At 42.5% G+C, this 25900-nt stretch overlaps 1 protein-coding gene across 1 annotated transcript in view; it reads right to left on the bottom strand.

Annotated features, from left to right (window-relative positions):
* Nucleotides 1-25900, bottom strand: part of LOC115462936 (oocyte zinc finger protein XlCOF6-like) — a 98730-nt gene that overhangs the window by 10689 nt on the left and 62141 nt on the right. The window contains exon 3 of the mRNA XM_030193444.1: nt 8129-8240. Within this exon, the coding sequence (XP_030049304.1) occupies nt 8129-8240 (112 nt within the window). The remainder of the gene's footprint in view (nt 1-8128; nt 8241-25900) is intronic.

Here is a 25900-nt window from a genome sequence, read left to right as displayed (position 1 = left end):
AGGCTGGCAAAAAATATTTAAAAAGGTTTTTTTTTTAGGGTGGGAGGGGGGTTAGTGACCACTGGGTGAGTAAGGGGAAGCCATCCTGATTCCCTCCAGTGGTCATCTGGTCATTTAGAGCACATTTTTGTGGCTTGGTCGTAAAAAACAAAAAAAGGACCAAGTAGGCTTTTACCTACAAGTAACCTACTAGTAACCACTTGTAACCACTCGCCTCCACCTACCCTCCTCTCCTCCTTCCTGTACACATTAATTGATTTGATTTGCTTACTTTATTTCTTGTCTATTAGATTGTAAGCTCTTTGAGCAGGGACGTCTTTCTTCTATGTTTGTGCAGCGTTGCGTACGCCTTGTAGCGCTATAGAAATGCTAAATAGTAGTAGTAGTAGGCTAAGTGTTCGTCAGGGACGCCCTTCTTTTTTCCATTATCGGCCGAGGACGGCCATGTGTTAAGCACGCCCCAGTCCCGCCTTCGCTATGCGACACACCCCCGTGAACTTTGGTTGTCCCCGTGACGGAAAGCAGTTGAGGATGCCCAAAATCGGCTTTCGATTATGCCGATTTGGGCGACCCTGGGAGAAGGACACCCATCTCCTGATTTGTGTGAAAGATGGGCGCCCTTCTCTTTCGAAAATAAGTCTGTTTTTGTACTACACCAGAGTGTGCCAGATGAGAGTGATACTCTGACCTCCAGGATGATATCTCAGGAGGGATGTAAGAAAAGTTCTACTCAGCTCATGATAAGTACCGAGTAAGTTTGGTATGTTGAGTACACCTCAGCTATACCATTAGTTTATAGTGCAGCAGCATTGTCCAAATCATGCCTCAATTTTGTATGGCTCCGGAAGTTTCAGCATCACCTGTGTAGTACGGACGTTCTAGTGCACACTACACTGCATGAGAGACTAATATAACACTACATGTTTTGACCTGTGTATTATGCATTTCCTGAATGAAGACATGCATTTTTAGATTGAGTACTTCGGTACAGACATAAATTAAGAGGTGCTCGGCATCATAGTTGCATAGTTAACATAGTAGATGACGGCAAATAAAGACCTGTACAGTCCATCCAGTCTGCCCAACAAGATATACATAAAAGTAGCACATATGAGTTTACCTGACCTTGATTATCCTTTCGTTAACAGGCCGTATCGTCAATTTCTTTGCTAGACCCTCTTGTCAAAATGATCTACACTTTAACAGGTCCAGATCTACTCCACACGTTAACCACACATATATATCTATATATAGCAAAATGCTTTCAGAAATAATTAACTCCTCTTGCCTCAGTAGTGCATAATTGTCCCACACTGATTTCTTAGGGCAATCCCTATAGCACTAAATTCTTCATCCTGCTTGCTTACTTATTTCATTTATAAATAAATGTTAAGTACTTATCTTCAAAAAACTTTCGGACTGGGGGCATTATGCTGTCCAACACGCATGTTTCGCCATTAGCCTTATCAAGGACTTCCCCCATACGCCGTTCTAGCGCCAGCTCAACCAATATGTCCAAGGGAGTTATGCGTGTCGGACAGCCGTAATGCCCCCAAGTCCGTAGAAGTCTGCCCAGTACCTTGCCCCACCTCCAACCACCAGTGCTGCCACCAATCTCGCTAAGCTTCTGAGGATCCATTCCTTCTGAACAGGATTCCTTTATGTTTATCCCAAGCATTTTTGAATTCTGTTATTGCTTTCATCTCCACCACCAACGGGGGAGGGCATTCCAAATATCCACCACTCTCTCTGTGAAAAATACTTCCTCACATTTTTCTTGACTCTGCCCCACTTCAACCTCATTCATGTATCTAGTTCTACTGCCTTCCTGTCTCCGGAAAAGGTTTGTTTGCGGGATTACTACCTTTCAAACATTTGAACGTCTTTATCATATCACCCCTGCTTCTCCTTTTCTCCAGGGTTATACATGTTCAGGTCAGCAAGTCTTCTTCATATGTCCACCAATATTTTCCTTTATATATTTGCTTCAGGATGAGCAGCATTTCCTGATATTCAGTATTTTTAGATTTAGGGCCCTGTTTACTAAGCCTCGCTACAGGTCGCTAGCGTTTTAGCGCACGCTAATGCTAGAGATGCCGAAAGGAATATATGGGCGTCTCTAGCGTTTAGCGCATGCTAATTTTAGCATCAGCGTGCACAGGAGCAAGAAGAAAGAGCAGGGGTAGGCAGCGAACGCGGCTGTGCGGAGACCGCTGAGCGTCAGCGTGCACAAGAGGAGCAAGAAGAAAGAGCAGGGGGCAGGCAGTGAATGCGGCTGCACCGGAGAACGCTGAGCATCAGCGTGCACAAGAGGAGCAAGAAGAAAGAAGAGCAGGGGGGCAGGCAGCGAATGCGGCTGCGCCGGAGACTGCTGAGCGTCAGCGTGCACAAGAGGAGCAAGAAGAAAGAAGATCAGGGGGCAGGCAGTGAACACGGCATCGAGGAGGAGTCCTAAACTTATAATAGCAGATAGACGTCATAGCATATCCTGAATGGAGTCATGCTATTTGACATCGAGAACTTCGGTGCCGACAGATTTTAAGAGGTGCACAGCATCAAACAGCAATCCTGAAGTTATAAAAGTATACACATCCTTAATGGAGCCGTGCTACTTGACATCAAGAGCTTGAGTTGAGAGTATAGCTATGGTGGGAATCGAACCCACACCCCCAGGATCAAAGTCTGCCGCACCGACCACCAGGCTACTCCCCCACTCCACTCGGCACGAGGATGACCTTGAAATTCTTCATGGTGAAGAAAAAGATGTAATATGGTGGATAGGAACGCTGACTGTTGAGTTGAAGTGAATGGCTCCATCTCCAGTAAAGTCTGTGCTGCTTCAAAAACAGACGCCTGGTCCCCGGGCACTGAGGCAAACGGGAGAGTAGGTACTGGAGAAACCTGATCCCCGGGCACTGAGGCAAGGGGGAGAGGAAGTACTGAAGAAACTGATCACTGTTTTCAGGCTGCTTGTATCACCTCCTAAATTAGTACTCACCAACCACCCGCAACTTTAGAGAGAGATAAAAGACTATGAGGGCCAGCATATGAGAAAAGCAATCTTAATTTCTTACCAAGAGAATTTTACAATTACAAAATACTAGTTTCTCATGTGGAGAGGAGGGGACACAAACATGTGGTCTGCCTCTTCCTTTATGCATATCCCACGCATGTTTGAATTCCGTTACCGTTTTCATCTCCCGCGGGAGGTGGTGGAGATGAAAACGGTAACGGAATTCAAACATGCGTGGGATATGCATAAAGGAATCCTGTGCAGCAGGAATGGATCCTCAGAAGCTTAGCTGAAATTGAGTGGCGGAGCAGGTGGGGGGAAGAGGGGTTGGTGATTGGGAGGCTAGGATAGGGGAGGGCAGACTTATACGGTCTGTACCAGAGCCGGTGATGGGAGACGGGGACTGGTGGTTGGGAGGTCGGGAACTACTGCTGGGCAGACCTTATACGATCTGTGCCCTGAAAAAGACAGGTACAAATTCAAGATATGAGTTTCTCTTGGGCAGACTAGATGGACCATGCAGGTCTTTTTCTGCTGTCATCTACTATGTTACTACGTTACCTCTTCCAACTAATTCTCTGGTTCAATTGTTATATACCTCTTGTGTTAAGCAAGGCATCAGCATTATCTTCCTGAGAGATCATTCTGTTCTCATCATCTACCTTCCTTCAGGTTGCTACATCCACATTCTCTTGTTTATACTAGTTTCTTTTCCCAAGGCCTGCTTGGACGTAAGGGTATCATAACAGACCATACATTCCTGAATTTACACAAGCTCACGTTCTTTAATAAATTACAAGCTCTCAAGCTCTGATAAATTCCAGAGTGGCTTCTGCACTTTTTGACCTGTGTTGGGGTGCTGACCTGTGCTCCTAGTTCTACATCCCGGGCACTGCGGCTAGGGGGAGAGCAGGTATCATTTGGTCCCTCCTCGAATATAAAGTTGATGCTGTAATGGAGCATTTTTAAATATCCGAACGGAAAATCTCTTTTGAAACTGAAAACAACTAAAGTAGATATAGAAAATAATTTGAAATAAAATTCGTCAGAATTGTGAATAAAAACTGATAAAATAATTATGTAAAAATAAGTGAAAAACAAAAACAGCTCGGGTCGATCCGAACTGTGGGAAAAGAAAAACAGGCGGGCGGCTGCTGATTTTGAGCATTCACTATAATGGCGGGAAGACAAGGACATGCGCAGAGAGCGACCGGGTCGGTGACGTCACTGGGGCGACGCTTCAACTGTGTGGCTAGATGATCGAGGAGGGTCCATGGAGAAGAACAGCCATTCTCTTTCGAAAATCCCTCTCGCTCCCAGCACAGCCCCCCCCCCCCCCCCCAGCTCAGTGGCGGGAAGGCAGGGAGCTGCGCACGCAGACAGCGACCGTTGGAGTTTTCTGAGAGAAGAAGGAGCGGGTCGGTGACGTCACTGGGGCGACGCTTCAATTGTGTGGCTAGATGATCGATGTTGTCCATGGAAGCCAGACCTCTGAAATACGTCACCGTGACGTATTTCAGAGGTGTGTGCGGCTAGAACCTTGCCATTGCAGCAGCGAGACGAGAGCGAGCACGTGAACTACGGCCGAGTACGGAAGTAGCGTAGTTCGCTTGCAGTGTGTTGCGCGGGTGCCCCTGACCCCACCCTCAGATGACAGCAGCCCGTTGGGGAAGCTCCGGCAGCCACTCTTGAGCGATTCCCAGCACAGCCCCTGGAACTGGTGGTGTGGAGAATGGCTGCGGGGGTCTTTTTGCTCAGTCAGAGGTGGGCATCAGGGATTCCTTAGGAGGGAGACAGCTGGGCTTATGTATTGGTGAGGTTCACAAAATAGCTGTGGGCAGGGGGTGGGAGGATGACGTAATGCTCTGAGAAGCGGGGTTGACATCAGGGGCGGGGTTTATGACGCCAGAGGTGTCATTGGGGGCGGGGAAATGACGTCAGGGGGCGGGGTCGATGACGTTGGAGGCGGGGTTTGACATTGGGCGGGTTTTGGGCTGGTTTAAGGCTGATTTTGGGTTGGGAAAATTTTTCCCATCTGGCAACCTTGGGTGGGAGCAAGACAGGGGTTTTAGAAAGAGACCTAGTGTATGCAGTGGGGTACACATGAGAGAGCTCTGGGTGGTGGGGGAGGTGGGCTTCCTGGAATGAGTCAAAAAGAAAGGTTGGGGAAGAAAAACTGCTGGGAAAGGGGGGGGGGGGTCATACTAGTTACATACATAGTAGATGACGGCAGAAAAAGACCTGCACGGTCCATCCAGTTGGAGTCTGAGAATGCTGGGGGGGGGGGGGGGGGGGGGGGGGGGGAATTGAGCTTAACCTGAGAGACAGTTTAAGTGGAGTCAGGCCTGGAGCACGGAAGACCCAGGCGTTCATGCCAAGGAAATTCTACACAAAACATAACAGCTAAAACAGAATTTAAAAAAAAAATTTTCTCAAGATACAACTCCAAAACAAAGACATGAGGGAATAAGTCAGGAGCTGGAATCTAATTCATTCTGAGCACCTCCCCGTGTCCCTGAATGTATTTCTGAAAGAAGGGATCCCCAGAAGCTTAGCCGGCGTTGGGAGGTGGGGATAGTGCTGGGCAGACTTATACGGTCTGTGCCAGAGCCGGTGGCGGGGCGGGTGGTTGGGAGGTGGGGATAGTGCTGGGCAGACTTATACAGTCTGTGCCCTGAAAAAGACAGGTACAAATCAAGGTAAGGTATACACAAAAAATGACACGTGAGTTTATCTTGTTGGGCAGACTGGGTGGACCGTGCAGGTCTTTTTCTGCCGTCATTTACTATGTTACTATGTGTTGCAGATGCGGGTGACGTTGGAGGACATCACTGTCTCTTTCTCCCAGGAGGAGTGGGAGTATTTAGATGAAGGGCAGAAGGAGCTTTACAGGGAGGTGATGAAGGAGAATTATGAGACCCTGATGTCTCTAGGTAAGGATTTCCTCTTTATTTCCCCTGTTAAAATCCCACAGTGGGTGAGTCTCAGTGCAGGAAGCCTGAGTGACTGATAAGTGATGACGAGATGATCCTCTCTATATACTACACAAGCAAGCAAGAGGGAATCAGAAACGTAAACTAAACAACATAACAGAAGCTGTCTAATGGACCATGGATGAAGCAAAACATAATATATGGGGGGCCCTTAAACTAAGAGAAGCCCATTTTATGTCCGTGGACGCTTCTTAGCAGTTAGTATGTGCTAAACAATTTTTTCTTTTTTGAAAATCAACTTTATTACAGTTATTTGACATTACAATAATATGAAATCATGTAGAGATGATATATAATCATTATTAACAAGCTATGTATGCATATATCAAGGAACAATACACTTCAAACATGAAACATAAAACAAGATAAGAAATGAGCAGATGAGAGGAAACAATTGTATGGTACACTGGAGATTGCTGAGTGTTTAGATAAATAATGATCAAACTTAAGCCATGTACACTATGGATTTTTCTTCCAGGAACGTGTCCAAACCTTTTTAAAACCCAGATAAGCTAACTGCTGTTACTGCATCCTCTGGCAGAGTTTATTTATTTTATTTATTTATGGCATTTATACCCCGCTCAACAGCAGGTTCCGTGCGGCTTACAAGGTATGGTACAAAGTATCACAGAGATAACACAAAGTATGGTACAAGGTATGGTACAAAGTATCACAGAGATAACATGAAGTGTTGTACAAAGAATCAAGAGATGATCCAGTTATAAAGAGTAGGGCAGTAGGGAGAGATGTGGGGGAGAGAATTGGAATATGAGTAGTGAAAGTTGTGTATTAAGTTCGGGAATTAAGTTGGGTTGTTTGGGTAGGCTTGTTTGAAGAGGTAAGTTTTCAGCAGCTTTCGGAAGGGAAGGTGTTCATTGGTTGTTCGGATATGTCGAGGTATTGCATTCCAGAGTTGGCTGCCTATAATGGAGAAGTTGGATGCATAGTAGGTTTTGTATTGAGGCCTTTGCAATTGGGAAGATGAAGAGTGAGGTATGTACGAGAAGATTTGGACCTGTTCCTGGCTGGAAGATCGATCAGTTTGGACATGTAGCTTGAAGATTCGCCATGGAGGGTCTTGTGGATCATTGTGGGTTTCTGCCCGGTACTTGTGACCTGGCTTGGTCACTGTTGAAAACAGAATACTGGGCTAGATGGACAATTGGTCTGGCCCAGTATGGCTACTCTTATGTTCTTTTATAAAAGATAGCCACAAAGAGAGAGGAAATAAAATAGACCGAAAATACTAACAGTAGTAACTACTCTCAGTGCTCTGTCTCTAAGCAGACTTCCTCCCCAAACATCCACCGAAACAGCCAAGCCTTCAGATTTGCTTTTAATGTTTTGATCGAAAGGTCACTACAGACAGATACGGGGAGATTATTCCAGATGTGGGGTGTAAGGAAAAAGAAAGTTAGTTGAGCAAACTTGGGACTTGGCAAGACTAAGCGGTGGTCATTGAGCGATTGAAGGACCCTTGCAGGTGAGCAGGAAATGGGTAAGACGGGAGAGATAATCCGGGACACCTATTCTGAAAGCTAGTAAGGTCAGCGGTGCAACTTCGTAAGTAATCCAATACTCAGCCAGTGATGAAATTATAGTAATGGAGCTTTGTGATCAGTGCGACAAGCCTGACGGAGCAATTGTATAGTTGTAAAGGTTAGGACTTTAAATCAGGCATGGGAGTCTCATATCACATGACCATGCCAACCACAAGCTAGATTAAGAAAATAATGTTTAAGAAAGGAGTCTCATATCACAGGATTAAATCATCCACAGGTTAGATAATAAAAATAATATGCTCAAAAGATCAGGACCTTAAATCAAGCATGGGCGTTGTTTAAAAATACCATCTTGGAAGCACAGACCAGATGTATTCCACATGTTTACAAAGGTGGAAAGAAAAGAAAACAGCCAGTATGGCTAAAAGGTGAAGTGAAAGAGGCTGTTACAGCCAAAAGAACATGCTCCAAAGAACGGAAAAAGGACTCAAATGAAGAAAATAAGAAGCACAAACAAAAAGGGAAAGAGTCCACACACTTCACAGTACAATTCGACAAAACACAAGGGGTTCATTGTTGCAGTTATCCGGGTCTTGCCATGTCTGGGAAGTAGAACTGACATTTCAGCCGTCTTGAAGAAAGCCACAACACGTTGGCTGAAACGTGGGTTCCACTTGCTCAGATGCGGCAAGACCCGGACAACCACATCATCATAACGCCAGCTGCAGAAGCCTAAGAGAATATAGAAAGGGAGAAAATTTATAAACTATTTCTACAAATTTATTATTGAACTCGTTAAACTAAAGTAATATACAATGCTCTTTTTTATTTATTTAGAAAAGGATGACTCTAAGAACAGTAATGCAGAGACACATGACTGGAAGCTCATTGAGAAGCCTGAAGACGAACAGATGTTCTCAGAAAGAGAGAAAGAAGAGACTTCTCCCTGTTCTGACTGGGGAAAAAAGGGACAAAATAAAAATAAACAAAGACAGTCAACGGGAGACTCAGCTCTGTGTGATGAAAGTACCAGTAACATCACACAAACAGTGGATGAGCAGACAAACCAGATGAGAGCTCAGAGATGTTGTGTGATGCATATGAGATATTCTCAATGATCGTTTAACTCTGAAATCACAGAGATCTGATACTCAAGCGAGACCATATACATGTACGGACTGTGGGAAAACCAGTCAAAAGAGAGAACTACAGCAACAGCAGAAAACATGCATAAAAGAGACACACTGTATATGTTCTGAGTGTGGGAAAGATTTAAGTAGGAAGAAAGAGAAACATGAGAAAAATAATAAAGAAACTAGAGTGTGTACAACTACAGTATATGGGAAAACCTTTATCAATCAAGGAAATATTACAAAATACCAGAAAAATGACACTGAGAGATTATCTTCATGTCCTAGTTGTGACAAAAGCTTCAATCAGGAAGAAAATGTCATAAACGCAAATTTCCGCCCAGAAGAGATGCTAGTTTCAAGTGCTGAATGTAAGAAAAAATTCAGCCATGGAGAAGCATTCACAGATCATAAAAAAACTCAGGCTGTTGAAGAATCAATGACTACTACTAAACCTGAAAAAGTCTTTTGCAGAAAATCAAACCTCTCAAAATACCAGAAAGTTCAGAAAAATGAGAGATTGTGTACTTCTGCTGACAGTGGTACAAATTGCGGGAAAAGAAACCTCCCAATGGACAAAAGAATCCACAAACGAATGAAACCATTTATCTGTTCGGAGTGTAATAAAAGCTTTAGTTGGAAAAAAAACCTCACCGAACACCAGAGAATCCACACAGGAGTAAAACCATTCATCTGCACTGAGTGTAATAAAAGCTTTACTCAGAAGGTATGCCTCACAAAACACCAGAGAATTCACACAGGAGTGAAGCCATTTAGGTGTTCTGAGTGTGATAAATCTTTCACTGACAAGGGGAAACTCACAAGGCATCATAGAATTCACACAGGAGTGAAGCCATTTGTATGTACTGAGTGTGGTAAGAGCTTCACTGACAAGGAAGCACTCACTGTGCACCAGAGTATTCATTCAGGAGTAAAACCATTTCCATGTACTGAGTGTGGCAAATTCTTCAGGTTGAAGAAATACATTACACTACACCAGAGAATCCACACAGGAGTGAAGCCATTTAAATGTTCTGAGTGTGGTAAAAGCTTCACAGAGAAGGCAAAACTGATAAGGCACCATAGCATTCACATGAGAGTGAAGTCATTTGCATGTAGTGAGTGTGGTAAGAGCTTCACTGACAATGAAACACTCACCATGCACCAGAATATCCATTCAGGAGTAAAACCATTTCCATGTACTGAGTGTGGCAAATGCTTTAGGTTGAAGAAATACATTACTGTACACCAGAGAATCCACACAGGAGTAAAGCCATTTAAATGTTCTGAGTGTGGTAAAAGCTTCACAGAGAAGGCAAAACTGACAAGGCACCACAGCATTCACATGAGAGTGAAGTCATTTACATGTAGTGAGTGTGGTAAGAGCTTCAATGACAGTGAAACACTCGCCATTCACAAGAGAATCCATTCAGGAGGAAAACTATTTCTATGCACTGACTGTGGCAAAAGCTTCACAAAGAAATACATGACAGTACACCAGAGAATCCACAGAGGAGTGAAGCCTTTTGCATGTACTGAGTGTGGTAAAAGCTTTACTGCGAAAGGAACACTCAATCGACACTGGAGAATCCACAGAGGAGGAAAACCATTTATCTGTACTGAAGTTGAAGAAATACATCATAATGCACCAGAGAATCCACAGAGGAGTGAAACTATTTAGATGTTCTGAGTGTGGTAAAAGCTTCACAGAAGTGAACAATCAAAAGACATTGGAGAATCCACACTGAAATGAAATGTTTACCTGCATTGAGTGTAGTAAAACCTTCAATCAGAAGATACACCTTACAAAAAAGACATTTGTAAATATGTAGGAGTGGTGGAAGAAACACCTTGCCCATAAGGTCTTCTATACTCAGACTGTACAAAGTAAAGCTTCAAAAATGGTACGAGATTTGTGTTGCAAATTGTACGAGGAGAGACTTGCTGACCTGAATATGTATACCTTGGAGGAAAGGAGAAACAGGGGTGACATACAGACGTTCAAATATTTGAAAAGTGTTAATCCGCAAACAAACCTTTTTCCAGAGACGGGAAGGTGGTAGAACTAGAGGACATGGTTGAAGAGGGGCAGTCTCAGGAGTAATGTCAGGAAGTATATTTCTCCTTCCTCTCTCCCTGTCACTTTCTGCTTCCTGACATCTCTTTATATTCTCCTTCTGCTCTCCCTCTCCCTCTGACTGTCACTTTCTGCTTCCTATTGAAAGGGAAATGGGACTTGATATACCGCCTTTCTGAGGTTTTTGCAACTATATTCAAAGCGGTTTACATATATGCAGGTACTTATTTTGTAAACAAAAACAGCGAAGATGACGCACAATAACAATAAAGTAAAAAAATGGAAAGGAAGATGAAAACAGGAAAAAACAAAAAAAAATGGACAAAGAAACAAAAAAAATTAAAATTGAAAATTGCAAAAATATGCAAATAAAAAGAAAAGAAGAAAAAAAAAGGAAGAAAACCCAAAATATGTGTATGGGCAAAATCAAAAATCAAAAATCATTCATTTTTTGCATCATTCTTGTGTCGTCTTTTTCTGATTTTTGATTTTGCCCATACACATATTTTGGGTTTTCTTCCTTTTTTTTTTTTTTTTCTTCTTTTCTTTTTATTTGCATATTTTTGCAATTTTCAATTTTTAATTTTTTTTGTTTCTTTGTCCATTTTTTTTGTTTTTTCCTGTTTTCATCTTCCTTTCCATTTTTTTACTTTATTGTTATTGTGCGTCATCTTCGCTGTTTTTGTTTACTGTTGTTTTTGCGAAGACAGGTTTCTTCTGTATTTGTTACGGTACTTATTTTGCACCAAGGGCAATGGAGGGTTAAGTGACTTGCTCAGAGTCACAAGGAGCTGCAGTGGGAATTGAACTCAGTTCCCCAGGATCAAAGTCCACTGCATTAGCCACTAGGCTACTCCTCCACTCAAAAATGGTGTCTACTAAGATATGTTATAGAAAATGCTGACCTTTTAACCTGGAAGTGAATTAAATAAATGCATGCCATTCAATCTTGAGTATTTAGACCATAAGGTTCAATGGTTTGTAATCTATTTATCCATTGTTGTTCTAATTAGTGTAATGTTCGACCGCCTGACCCCTCCTCTTTTATCAGCCTTAACTTGGTCAATAACAAAGTATTTCAAATCATTTATGCGGTGTTGTAATGTAATACAATGTGTTACCAGTGGAGCTTAATTTTTTTGACATTTCAAACAAGATCTATGTTCAATTATTCTGGTCTTAACAGTTCTTATTGTTTTACCTGATTCATTTCTTTAATTCACTGATCTGACATTGTTTTGGGGATGTTTCTTGAATTGTGTTACATTTCTTTCCTCTGGTTCTACAACAGTACTTTTCTGAGTATCATAACGTTGGAGTGCAGGAAAGGAATTATACAGGAGCTAAGGTTGGGAGGGTCACATGTAGTCATCTACCTGAGCCTATTATAGTAAATGATGGCAGAGAAAGACCTGTACGGTCCATCCAGTCTGCCCATCAAGATAAACTCATTTTACATGGTATGTGGTACTTTATATGTATACCCGAGTTTGATTCGTCCTTTCTATTTTCAGGGCACAGACTGTAGACGTCTGCTCAGCACTGTTCTTGTACTAAAGTTTCTGAAGCGAACGTTGAAGCCCCTTAAAATTTACACTCCAGCTCATCCATATCTGTTCACTTGCGATCATGGCGTAGACAGTAGACGTCTGCCCAGCACTGGTTTTGCTTCCCAATTACCCCGGTGTTGCCACCCAATCCCTGCTAAGATTCCGTAGATCCATTCCTTCTAAACAGGATTCCTTTATGTTTATCCCACACATGTTTGAATTCCATTACCGTTTTCATCTCCACCACCTCCTGCAGGAGGGCATTCCACGTATCTACCACCCTTTCCGTGAAAAAATACTTCCAGACATTACTCCTGAGTCTGCCCCCCTTCAACCTCAATTAATGTTCTCTGGTTCTACTGCCTTCCCATCTCCGGAAAAGGTTTGTTTGTGGATTAATACCTTTCAAATATTTGACCCATTATTATGACCCATCTATTCCTTTGTTGCTTCATTCTCTGTGGCAGTTCTGATGGTAAATGGGCTGGGAATTGGATAATCCTGGATGCTTCCTTAATTGTAGCCAATTCCTTCTTCAGGTTGTTGATCTCATCTTTCATAGCTGATAATTGGAGACAGATGGGGCAAGCTTTACGATTCCGGATGGTTTGCCTTAGGATTAAAGCACAACATGTATTGCATTGAATGAAGGTCATAGTGTGATTCACAAGTATGAAAATGTGAACTGTGTTAAGGGATATGAATGAGTAGGATTGACTAATAGGGTTTATTGAAGATGCTTGGCTCTTGAGTTGCCTGTATAGGAAGAGTTAACCCAGAGGTGGGTGGGAAGGACTATAAAGTCAGTATGAAGGTACTGTTTTAAATTGACCTCTTTTAGACCCCTTCTGGACTTTTCCAAATGGGGAGGGGAACATCTTAAGTTCATCCAGAAGATTCTTTATAGTTTCCCTCCAATCCCAGGGTGGTTGGTTCTGGGGAGGCATCAGAAGGCGTAATTCAAAACTGATCCCCATGACCTCTGCTTTCTGCCTTTCTGGATCTAGGTGTATTCTGGGCCATTTATGTTCCCACATATAGTCTATTTGAATCTATCAGTATTTTGTGCACAAAATGAGTGTCTGGTGTGGGTTTAGTTTAGTTAGTAAAATAAGTGACAAGTAAGGAATACTTGAAAATGAAGACAGAGAAAGGTTTCAGATAGAAGGCATTTATTCTTACCAAAGTTTCAAATTAATACAGACATCGGATGGATTCTGGGTTCAATGGCACAGCGCTCTGCCGTCTGAGAAGTGTTGGGGACGACTCCGAAATTAAGCCCAAATCACCCTTCTTTTATACTCTCTTCTCTCAATAGAAGTCTATGGCTGGACCTATTTTGGGACCTGTTTTTTTTCAACTATTTCTCAATTTCTGTGGTTAAACTGTCGTGTCCTGCCATCTGTTGTTCTGTACCCAACTCTTTCCGTTCCAGCTATTGCAAGTTATTTCGCAATTTCCTCTTTTGTCAACATGTTTTTCTCTTCTGCCAGAACATCTTATTCTTAGCATATCAGTTTCACTTCCCCTTTTTCTATTATCTTATGATCTAAGTTTCATCTTATAGAAAGACAAACTCCATTTTAATAAGTGCTACATTCAATTTGTACCTGGCCTAGTCAGTGCTTTTCAGCTGCACAAAGCTATGTAGTTTGGCCTGCCACTATTCCAGTGGATAGATCTTAGGGTAGAACACATATTAACTTGCAGGAAAAGCAAGTCCATGCTCAGCCAGTCATAGATTTTTAAACCTAGCTGGTATTTTTACAGCCTGAGTCCTAAAATCTGGCCTTCCACCCTTTCGGTGGGCATCCAGTGAGGGCCTCTTGCTGTAGTATAATTATACAGTACAAAACACAGCTCTGATAAAGGCACCTTTAAACAATTTCAGCATAAAATATAAAGAAACTCGGCAAAAGAGCAATTATGTTATAAGTAGTAAACTGGGATGAAGACTGATTTAGAAACTTTTCAGAGGCCAGAATCTCTGCAAGTGAAAAGAAAGAGGTTTTTTTTTTTTATTGTTTTGTTTTTATTTCTCCTCCTTTCACACATCAGCTGCTATTCCTACTTTAGCTCTCACTTTCTGCTTCCTGGCATCTCTTTACATTCTCCTTCCGCTCTCCCTCTGACTGTCACTTTCTGTTTCCTGACATCTCTTTACATTCCGACAACAACAAAAAGATCTATTACACCAATAAATAAACTCCCGTTTGTAGTGAAAACAATACAAGACCACCTAAACTTCAGGAAATCATTGAAAACCCACCTCTTCAAAAAAGCTTATCCCACCAATCCAACATAAATCCCCGCACCCAGCAACACAACATAATCAGAGATCGTACTGGACAATTTACTTCATCTTCCCCCTCGACCCCATGATGCCTGATATACTTCTACCTCATGTGACCACAACACAATCTTGTATTTGTTATCAACCGCAATGGCAAACGCCTTTACAATACTTATAGGCATATTTTCAAAGCACTTTTAGGGAGGCTAAGTTCCATAGATTTCTATGGAACTTTGGGAGGCTAAGTGCTTTGAAAATATGCCTCTTTGTAAGCCACATTGAGCCTGCAAAAAGGTGGGAAAATGTGGGGTATAAATGTAATAAATAAAAGGTAGAAAATATCTAAGATATACATTGGTGTATTGGTATAAAAATACAGGAAATATACAAAATCATATCGAAAATAAGACGGAAAAGACCTCATAACGACCATTGTCATCAATACTGAGGCTCAAGTTTAAATGTAACCACTTAACATTGTACTCGGTCAGAACATAATCATAAATCTAAAAACCTCCGAAATTTGTTTGATAGCTTCAAAAATACCAAAACTTTAATTTTCATTTATAAAGACTACCAAAGATATAATATATCAAAAAGTGACAATCACACTTACAGTAACTTTGGATGCTGAGTTTACTGTGTGTGAGGCTAGCAACGCCATCCAATCTTCAAACAATAATACCAATTGTGCTCACTATGCTCATATGTAGTATTCTGTTTCCCAAGAATTGACTAAGGTCCCAACGGGGACCCGTTTCACAGGTAACTTCTTCTGGAGACCTTTGTACTAGGCTGCGTATTTTGATTTGCTATTCGCTAAAACAACTTATGAAATTTTATAAAATATTATAGAAAAAATTGTACAGGAATTAAAGAGAATTAAAAGTCTTTAATTACTCACCCACCATCACAGCATCTGACATCAGTTGTAAAGTTATAACAAAACTTACAAAATCTAACATCAGTACCTCTGGTAATTATAAGTAATTAGACTAATTATATAAAGAAGAGAAAAAGAAGGAAGAGGAGTTTGTTCCTCATACAAAGGTCGCAGAACAGAGAGAAAGCAGAGAAAGAAAGAATGAATGAAAGAAAGATTCTTAGATATAGAGAATTAGTTTCTACGAAGGGGGGAAAGCAAACCCCTTCAGGAAAAACCATAGGCCGTTGGACGGATCTGAAACTCTCTCTCCAAGCCAAGTTTTTCAGAGTTCCTTTGCAGCGTGATTTTATAGGCTGTGGTGAGCATCCACCTCTCCTCTACCCTGGACCAATCATAGGTGCTGCATATGGGCTGGAGATTTGTAACTGGGACTTTCATATGTGCTGGAAGCTTGCAATTGGTCCTTGCCACACCTCATTCCAGTAAATCACTTTTGTAACAGGATATTCCAGGTATCTGAGTTGCCTTAGCAACATTTTCACCATCAGAGCATGTGACCAGCCAGAAATTCCTTCATAGGAACAAAGAGATGGGGGATGGGAAGTAAGGCAGTATACCTGAAGTAAAACTTTATAGCTTATAGCTAAAATTATAGACACCTTGCCAAAATTTAACTAGTATTGTCAACCAGTTTGAATCAACATCAACATTTTAACCTTGTTGGATCCCCCCCCCCTCAACAAGCATAATGCAGCAACATATCAATCCAAACATTTTAATCTAACAACCCCCCACGTCCGCTTATTTTCCCCAACCCCTCAGGATGTGAAACTCTAGTACAGAGGAGCGCGGTTACCCCATCTGAATTTGACTAATTACTTGCAGAGTATTCAAGAGCAGACTACACCCCGGTGTGATAATGTCTTATGAGATTTGGGGGGTTTTCCAAAGAGCAAGTTTTATATACAACAAAGAAAATGTTCCACTCAATGTGGAAACTCAAACGAGTGAAACCTATTTTCTCGAGGGATATATTTCGCAACTTGGTACAATCCATGGTACTAAGCCATCTAGACTACTGCAATGGAATATACTCGGGATGCAAAGAACAAATCATTAAGAAACTCCAAACTGCTCAAAACACAGCTGCCAGGCTTGTATTTGGAAAAACGAGATTTGAAAGCGCCAAACCCCTACGAGAAAAACTGCACTGGCTGCCAATCAAAGAACGCATCGCATTCAAAATCTGCACCCTGATTCATAAAATCATCTACGGAGATGCCCCGGGATATGTGACAGACCTCATAGACCTACCAACAAGAAGCACATCAAGATCAGCACGAAATTACCTAAATCTCCACTACCCAAGCTGCAAAGGACTCAAATACAAATCAACCTATGCATCAAGCTTTTCCTATATAGTCACACAAATATGGAATGCACTGCCAAATATCGTGAAAACAACAACCAACCACTTAAACTCACCTGTTCAAAAAGGCATACCCCAACGATCCAACTTAAACACCTTAACCATACAACACAACGGAACCAAAACACGTACTGGACTTCAACCTAACTCTGCCCCCTCACGTTTCCCAAATGTGTTTGTCACACATGATATGTACTGTACCACAAAATCATTCTGTATTTGTTCACATCGTACTGGCGATCGCCTCTGCGATACTATGGAAGCCACATTGAGCCTGCAAATAGGTGGGAAAATGCAGGTTACAAATGTAACAAATAAATATTCACATCCACGGGCTTGTCTTTGGGTTAATGGAGTATTGTCTGAGGCAGGGGTGCCCCTTATCTCCCCTGTTGTTTGAGTTAACTTTGGATCCGGTTATTCCGGAGTTAGGAGCTAATCCTGAGATTCAGGGCTTCACTTTAGGGGATGATGCATTTAAGTTGACCACCTTTGCTGATGACTTATTAGTTCATGTGACCACGTAGTTCGGTTCCGGTCTTGTTAGAAAGTTACCAAGAACACATTGATTTTTCCGGTTTTGAACTGAATATCAACAAATCACAGAGGCCTTGGTGAGCTCATCAACCCAGAGAAAAGAGTGGGGGGATAGCTTCCCTTTGAAGTGGGCTGAGGGAGGCATTCGATATCTTAGCGTTCGGATGTTATACCGATTAAACATCAATCAATTGTTGTGGGAGACCCAGTGCAGAAGATTTATAGAAGGTTTTTTGGGGGGGACAGAAAAAAATCTAAGACGTCATTGGTTTATTTGTATGGAACATGGCGTATGGGGTGGTTTGTGAGTTCTCTATCTTAAATGCTATAATCAGGCCTGCCTGTTGCATCACTTTTACACCAATGGGTTGGGAATCAGCCTCTTGCCCCCCGTGGAATTTTAATTCTTTGCGTCATGCCTGCGCTAGTAGTGTACCTCCCAGGATGTGTCGTAGTGTTCTTTTACAACCATTGAGATTCTTATGGAAAGACCCGTTAGCTTTTTGCAACGCAGTTAAACTTTTTTCACGGAGAGAGAGGTGGATACTTGGAATGCCCTCCCGTGGGAGGTGGTGGAGATGAAAACAATAACGGAATTCAAACATGTGTGGGATAAACATAAAGGAATCCTGTTCAGAAGGAATGGATCCTCAGAAGCTTAACCGAGATTGGGTGGCAGAGCCGGTGGTGGGAGGTGGGGCAGACTTCTACGGTCTGTGCCCTGAAAATGGCAGATACAAATCAAGGTAAGGTATACACAAAAAGTAGCACATATGAGTTTATCTTGTTGGGCAGACTGGATGGACCATGCAGGTCTTTTTCTGCCGTCATCTACTATGCTACTATGTTAGTGACTTGTTGCCTTTGGTGGAACATTTCTTTGGAGATGAGGGCAGTGTGTTATCTTTTGAGGAGCTTTGACACTGGTTGGTGATTGATGGCAGAGGGAACTTTTATGCTTATGTCCAATTGAAGCATTATTTGCAGGGGTTGGACCCACATGGGGTTATCTTCTCACTTGGGAACTCGGCTATGTGATTTGTTGCGTGGTCAGCAAGGTCTTTTTGTCTGGTCTGCATCAGATTTTGAGTTCCCTTTTGCCTTCCAGTGATTATGGTGTGTTGAAGGAGGCCTGGTCTGAAGATGTGGGGTATAGGGTGAGCAAAGTAGATTTTCATAAATTATGTTTTTCGGAGCGAATTTACAGACCGCCAAGACCTGTCGTTTCTTTCTTTACAACATCCGTAAAATCCGCCCCTTTCTTTCCGAGCACTCTACCAAAACCCTCATCCACACCCTTGTCACCTCTCGTTTAGACTACTGCAATCTGCTTCTTACTGGCCTCCCACTTAGTCACCTCTCCCCTCTCCAGTCGGTTCAAAACTCTGCTGCCCGTCTCATCTTCCGCCAGGGTCGCTTTACTCATACTACCCCTCTCCTCAAGACCCTTCACTGGCTCCCTATCCGTTTTCGCATCCTGTTCAAACTTCTTCTACTAACCTATAAATGTATTCACTCTGCTGCTCCCCAGTATCTCTCCACACTCGTCCTTCCCTACATCCCTTCCCGTGCACTCCGCTCCATGGATAAATCCTTCTTATCTGTTCCCTTCTCCACTACTGCCAACTCCAGACTTCGTGCCTTCTGTCTTGCTGCACCCTACGCCTGGAATAAACTTCCTGAGCCCCTACGTCTTGCCCCATCCTTGGCCACCTTTAAATCTAGACTGAAAGCCCATGTCTTTAACATTGCTTTTGACTCGTAACCACTTGTAACCACTCGCCTCCACCTACCCTCCTCTCTTCCTTCCTGTTCACATTAATTGATTTGATTTGCTTACTTTATTTATTTTTTGTCTATTAGATTGTAAGTTCTTTGAGCAGGGACTATCTTTCTTCTATGTTTGTGCAGCGCTGCGTATGCCTTGTAGCGCTATAGAAATGCTAAATAGTAGTAGTAGTAGGAATGTCAATATCGCACGTTACATGGGGCATGCCGGTCTCAGAAGCAGGTTTATAGGGCAGGCTGGACCACTTCGGCTTTGTGTTCTAAGTGTCATAGTGCTGACAATATTTTTATCCATGCCATGTGTAGCTGTGTTTTGGGGATGCGTTCATAACTCTTTGGGGAAGGTCTTCAATTGCCATATTCGGTTTACTTAGAAAGGAGTCATGCGCAACAAGACAGAGGCCTATGGGATCCAGTGGGGGGGGGGGGGGGGGCAAAACCTTTCTTGGCTAAGACCTATGTTGGTGGTAAAAAATGTATTCTCAGTCATTGGTTGCTGGCAGAGGCGCCTTCCTTCTGGTATTGGCGCAATAAATTTCATACTTTAATGCTTTGGGAGTCCCCAAGTGTGCAATGGACAATAAAGCGTCAAAGAGTATGTCTGTTTGTATGGAGTAGTTATTTTTCTATCCTGTCGCCTAGAACTCACAGTTTAGTATTAAATAGGTTTTGGGATCAGCCTTTAGGTTTTCTTGGATACGGGGAGAGGAGGGGTGGGTATTCTATTCAAATTGAATTTACAGTGGGAGTTGGCAGGGATTATAGGGTCTGGGCGGGAGGTCATTTATTTTATTTATTTATTTATTTATTAGGATTTATTTACTGCCTTTTTGAAGGAATTCACTCAAGGTGGTGTACAGTAAGAATAGATCAAACATGAGCATGAGGCAATTAGAGCAGTAAAAATATTCGAACAACAATACAAAGTATGGCATGGTATACTACTTGCAATGACAACACATTATGTACTAGAACATTATAATTGGTAGTGAAGGGTAAGGCAAAGTTGTAGCATATAGATGAGTAAGAAAGTAGGAAGAATTAGAAAGTAAGGTGATTGATTTGAAGAAAGTTGCACGTGAGGTCAGAAAGATGGTTAAATATTATCTCAGCTAGGGTAGGAGTGGATAAACATGCCCCGCTGCAGTATGTGCAGCCCGAGTCAATCCTTGTGTGTGTGAGACTATATTTGTCTTTTCATTTATCCTTGTCTGGTTATTGGTTCTCAGTGAAGGGGGTGGGGAGTGGGTAGGGCGATGTAGGGTTTAGTTTTGGGTTGACTCTTGTCTGAGTGCCTGATGTTTTCTGATGTGGTGTTAGAAGATCTGTTTGTACATTATTTGGCATTACCTGGATACTCTTCCAATGTTACGCTTCATATAAGCAAGAGGTGCTCAGTGAATACAACTTTGCTTGGGAATTAATGTAGGGGTTTTATTTAGGTCGAATTAATAGGTACACAAATTAATTAACAAATGTAATTAAGGTCTGATTAAAGAAATATGTAGAGACTTACAATCTCGGTGTTTCAAGAACTTGTAATGTTTAATGTTTCCACATTGACTCCCTGTTTGGTGAATGGACTTAGGCTTTTGTTAGCTGTGGTCAGGCTAGTACTGTTCAAACAGTCTGATTGGTAGCAGCATTTCTGATGTTAGCTCTATCTGAATAGGAATGTCTCATTATTTCCAAGGGAGAGATCCTTGCTCCCCCCTTCAGAGAGACATTTTATTTATTTATTTATTTATTTATTTATTCATTCATTCATGCCATTTATACCCCACATTAGCCCAAAATAGACTGAAGTTCAGTGTGGCTTGCAAACAAACTATAAAGTGAATAACACACCTTTCAGTCCCTCTGCTGGGCTGGAGTCCACCATTTTTCACAAACTCACATTCACTCACTTACTCTTTCATGCTGTGTCACACTAATTCATAACCAAGAAATCTCACATTGTATAGGATTTGTTCCATAGCCATTTATAGTATGTCCTGTCATTGGCTGTTGAGGGGCTAACGTGGAAGTAATGGAGCTTCGCAATTCATGATTGGTCCGGTTTAATGAAGATGGGAATTGTTCCTATGCTACAAAGGCCTATTCAGCTTAAGCATACTACTACTACTACTTATCATTTCTATAGCGCTACTAGACGTACGCAGCGCTGTACACTTGAACATGAAGAGACAGTCCCTGCTCGACAGAGCTTACAATCTAATTAGGACAGACAAACAGGACAAACAAGGGAATATTAAAGAGAGGATGATAAAATAAGGGTTCTGAACAAGTGAATAAGGGTTAGGAGTTAAAAGCAGCATCAAAAAGGTGGGCTTTTAGCTTAGATTTGAACACAGCCAAAGATGGAGCTTGACGTACCGGCTCAGGAAGTCTATTCCAGGCATATGGTGCAGCAAGATAAAATCCATTCTTGGATAGGCCCAACAAAGAGGAGTCTCTGCAGACCCTATCCTCTGACCACCTTTGTGGGTGGGCCAGGGCCGTAGCCAGACCTCGGCGGGAAAGGGGTCCAGAGCCCAAGGTTGGGGGGGGGCACATTTTAGCCCGCCACCCCCCCTGCCCCTTCTGACCCCCCCCCCCCCCCGCCGCCACAAGGTACCTTTGCTAGCGGGGGTCCCCAACCCCCGCCAGCTGAAGTCTTCTTCAGCGCCGGTCTCCGGGACGTTCGCTGATCTGTGCTGTGCTGCTGTCTTCTTGAGTCCCGACGTCCTGCATGTTCCTTTAAGTGAAACTGAGCATGCTCAATTTCACTTAAAGGAATGTGCAGGACGTCAGTACTCGAGAAGACAGCAGCACAGATCAGCGAACGCGCCGGAGACCGGCGCTGAAGAATTCTTCAGCTGGCGGGAGGTTAGGGACCCCTGCCAGCAAAACCAGGGGCCAGGACTAAATCTGTGGCGGCCCATGCCCCCGTGGCCCCACGTAGCTAAGCCCCTGGGGCAGGCATAATTGTAACCCTACTGACCTTGCACCCGGTTCTTCTGTCCCATGATCTCACCTAGAGTAAACAGTCCAGCTCCACGTTGCAGTGCTCTTTGGCCCACCAACCTGAATCAATAATGCTGCAGCTTAATTCTAAAAGTACAGTTAACACCTGGTCTGGACAGCTAGGAATTAAAGCCTAATTTAACCTCACTTCCCTATAGCCTAAAGGCCCCAAACTACCCCAAAACAAACTATAACACCTGGGGTGAGGCCTGTTTCTAAGATTGTTCTGTTTTCATTGGAGTACTGTTTAGATTCCTGTCCAGATATTCTGTAAACACTTCAGCAACTATGACTGCTATTCTTTGGGTATCCTATACTTTATTTTTCACAATTGCTTACTCCTTCGGAGAGGGAAGGGGGGTTTTCATGTTATTATGTAGGGGGGCTATCAGAATCAAAGCTAGTAGCTTTCTTGGTTTATGAACAGTTAGTTGCATTGTCCATTTGTTTTCTCTGCCTTTATTGTTGTCATTGTTTTCTGTGCATAATTCAGTAAAAAGACAGTATGAAAACAAGAGGACACGCCGTGCAGTTAGAGAGCATCAAATTGAAAACAAATCATTGCAAGGTTTACTGTTGCAGTTATCCAGGTCTTGCCGCATCTGAGTAAATAGATTGAGATTTCAGCCATTGTGAAGAAAGCCACAGCACATTGGCTGAAACACCGGTTCCACTTAAACGCAGCAAGACCCAGACAACCATCTCCTGTATAATAATTTGTCAATCTGCGTCCCTGGAGGCTGGTTGGGTTTGTAATTGTATGGAAATGAGCTACTACGTAATCAGCTCGCCTCCAGCCTTCCCTTCCCTCTCAGTGTCCCACCCTTGCGGAAAGGGGAAATTACATCAGAGGAGGGTGGGACACTGAGAGGGAAGGAAAGGGAATGCTCGAGCTGAGCCCGCCGCTTTCACTGACGCCACTGCAACTTGAGGTAAAGTACAAGTTTTAAAGGAAGGGCGGCAGGAAAGAAAGGAGGGCTGTTGTTGGAGAACAGGGCAGGCAGGTGAGGGCTGGGGTTGAACTGGAACTCCGGAGCTTAAAAAGGGGGCAGGTGAGAATCACTGGACATGGATGGGAAGGAAGAGCAGGGCAGGGGAGAATCACTGGACATAGAGGGGAGGGCAGGGGAGAAAGGAGAAATTGCTTAGATGATAGCCTTCCTAGGGCCCGTTTCATTTTTTGCGAAATGGGCTTTTTTGCCGCAGAAGCCTAAGAAAACGTAGAAATGGGGAAAATTTACAATTTATACAGATTTATTATTCAACTTGTTAAACTAAAGTAATATTACAGTGCTTTATTTATTTATTTAGAAAAAGATGACCCTAAGAACAATAATACAGAGACATATAAATGGAATCTTGGTGAGAAGCCTGAAGAGGAAAAGATGTTCTCAGAAAGAGAGAAAGAGTCTCCATCCTGTTCTGACTGGGGCGAAAAGGGAAAAAATCAAGATAAACAAAAACAGTCAACAGGAGTCTCAGCTCAATGTGAACAAAGTATCAGTGATATCACAAAAATAGCGGAAGAGCAGACACTCACCATGCAGCAGAGTATCCATTTGGGAGTAAAATCATTTCCATGTACTGAGTGTGATAAATGTTGTACTGTGAAAGGAACACTTAGTCGACACTGGAGACTCCACCCAGCAATAAAACCATTTATCTGCACTGAGTGTAATAAAAGCTTCAGTCAGAAAATAAACCTCACAAAACACCAGAGAATTCACACAGGAGTGAACCTATTTAGGTGTTCTGAGTGTGGTAAATCTTTCACTGACAAGGGCAAACTCACAAGGCACCATAGAATTCACACAGGAGTGAAGCCATTTGTATGTACTGAGTGTGGTAGGAGCTTCATTGACAAGGAAACACTCACCATGCACCAGAGTATCCATTTGGGAGTAAAACCATTTCCATGCACTGAGTGTGGCAAATGCTTCAGGTTGAAAAAATACATGACAATGCACCAGAGAATCCACGTAGGAGTGAAGCCATTTAAATGTTCTGAGTGTGGTAAAAGCTTCACTGAGAAGCGAAAACTGACAAGGCACCATAGCATCCACATGAGAGGGAATTCATTTACATGTAGTGAGTGTGGCAAGAGCTTTATTGATAGTGAAAGGTTTGCCATACACCAGAGAATCCATTCAGGAGGAAAACTAGTTCTATGCATGGATTGTGGCAAAAGCTTCACAAAGAAATACATGATAATACACCACAGAATCCACAGAGGAGTGAAGCCTTTTACATGTACTGAGTGTGATAAAAGCTTTACTGCGAAAGGAACACTCAGTCAACACTGGAGAATCCACACAGGAATAAAACCATTTGTATGCATTGAGTGTAATAAAAGCTTCAGTCAGAAAACAAACCTTACAAAACACCAGAGAATTCACACAGGAGTGAAGCCATTTATATGTACTGAGTGTGGTAAGAGCTTCATTGACAAGCAAACACTCACCATACACCAGAGTATCCACTCAGGAGTAAAACCATTTCCTTGCACTGACTGTGGCAAATGCTTCAGGTTGAAGAAATACATGATAATGCACCAGAAAATCCACAAAGGACTGAAACCATTTATCTGCAATGAGTGTAATAAAAGCTTCTGTCAGAAGGTAAACCTCACAAAGCACCAGAGAATTCACACAGGAGTGAAGCTATTTAGGTGTTCTGAGTGTGGTAAATCCTTCACTGACAAGGGAAAACTCACAAGGCATCATAGAATTCACACAAGTGTGAAGCCATTTACATATACTGACTGTGGTAAAAGCTTTACTGCGAAAGGAACACTTGTAACACACTGGAGAATCCACACAGGAACAAAACCATTTATCTGCACTGAGTGTAATAAAAGCTTCAGTCGAAAGGAATACCTCACAAAACACCAGAAAATTCACACAGGAGTGAAACCATTTAGATGTTCTGAGTGTAGTAAGACCTTTACTTACAAGGGGGATCTTAGAAAACATCATAGGATTCACACAGGAGTGAAGCCATTTACATGTACTGAGTGTGGTAAGAACTTCATTGACAAGCCAACACTCAACATGCACCAGAGTATCCATTCAGGAATAAAACCATTTCCATGCACTGACTGTGGCAAATGCTTTAGGCTGAAGAAATATATGATAATGCACCAGAAAATCCACACAGGACTGAAGCCATTTAGATGTTCTGAGTGTGGTAAAACCTTCACTGACAATAAGAAACTGAGAAGGCACCATAGAAGTCACACAGGAGTGAAGTGAACTACACGTACTGCATGTGGGTAAAAACTTCAGAAAACAAGACTTACACTATAACAGATAATCCACATAGGAGGGGATTTAATATCAAGTACTGAAAGAAATGATACAACATCCAGTTTCTCCTACATAAGCAAGCAACTGTGGAACGCACTACCAAACGCTGTGAAAACAATGTACAACCACCTAAACTTCCGGAAGTCACTAAAAACCAACCTGTTCAAAAAGGCATACCCCATCGACCCAACTTAAGTGCTTAAACCCTGCAACACAACAATACCAAAGCTTGTTATAGACTATACATAACTCTTCCTCTCTATGATTCCCAATGTGTCTCTAACACATGAACCTTATCCAACCACATTAACTCCTTGTATTTGTTTCTCTATCAGAGATGGTGAACGCCTCTACGGTACAATGTAAGCCACATTGAGCCTGCAAATAGGTG

The sequence above is a fragment of the Microcaecilia unicolor genome, chromosome 1, assembly GCF_901765095.1.
Source record: "Microcaecilia unicolor chromosome 1, aMicUni1.1, whole genome shotgun sequence".
Lineage (NCBI taxonomy): Eukaryota > Metazoa > Chordata > Amphibia > Gymnophiona > Siphonopidae > Microcaecilia > Microcaecilia unicolor.
Note: the sequence above shows the minus strand (reverse complement) of the source record. Positions and strands in the feature narration are given on the sequence as shown.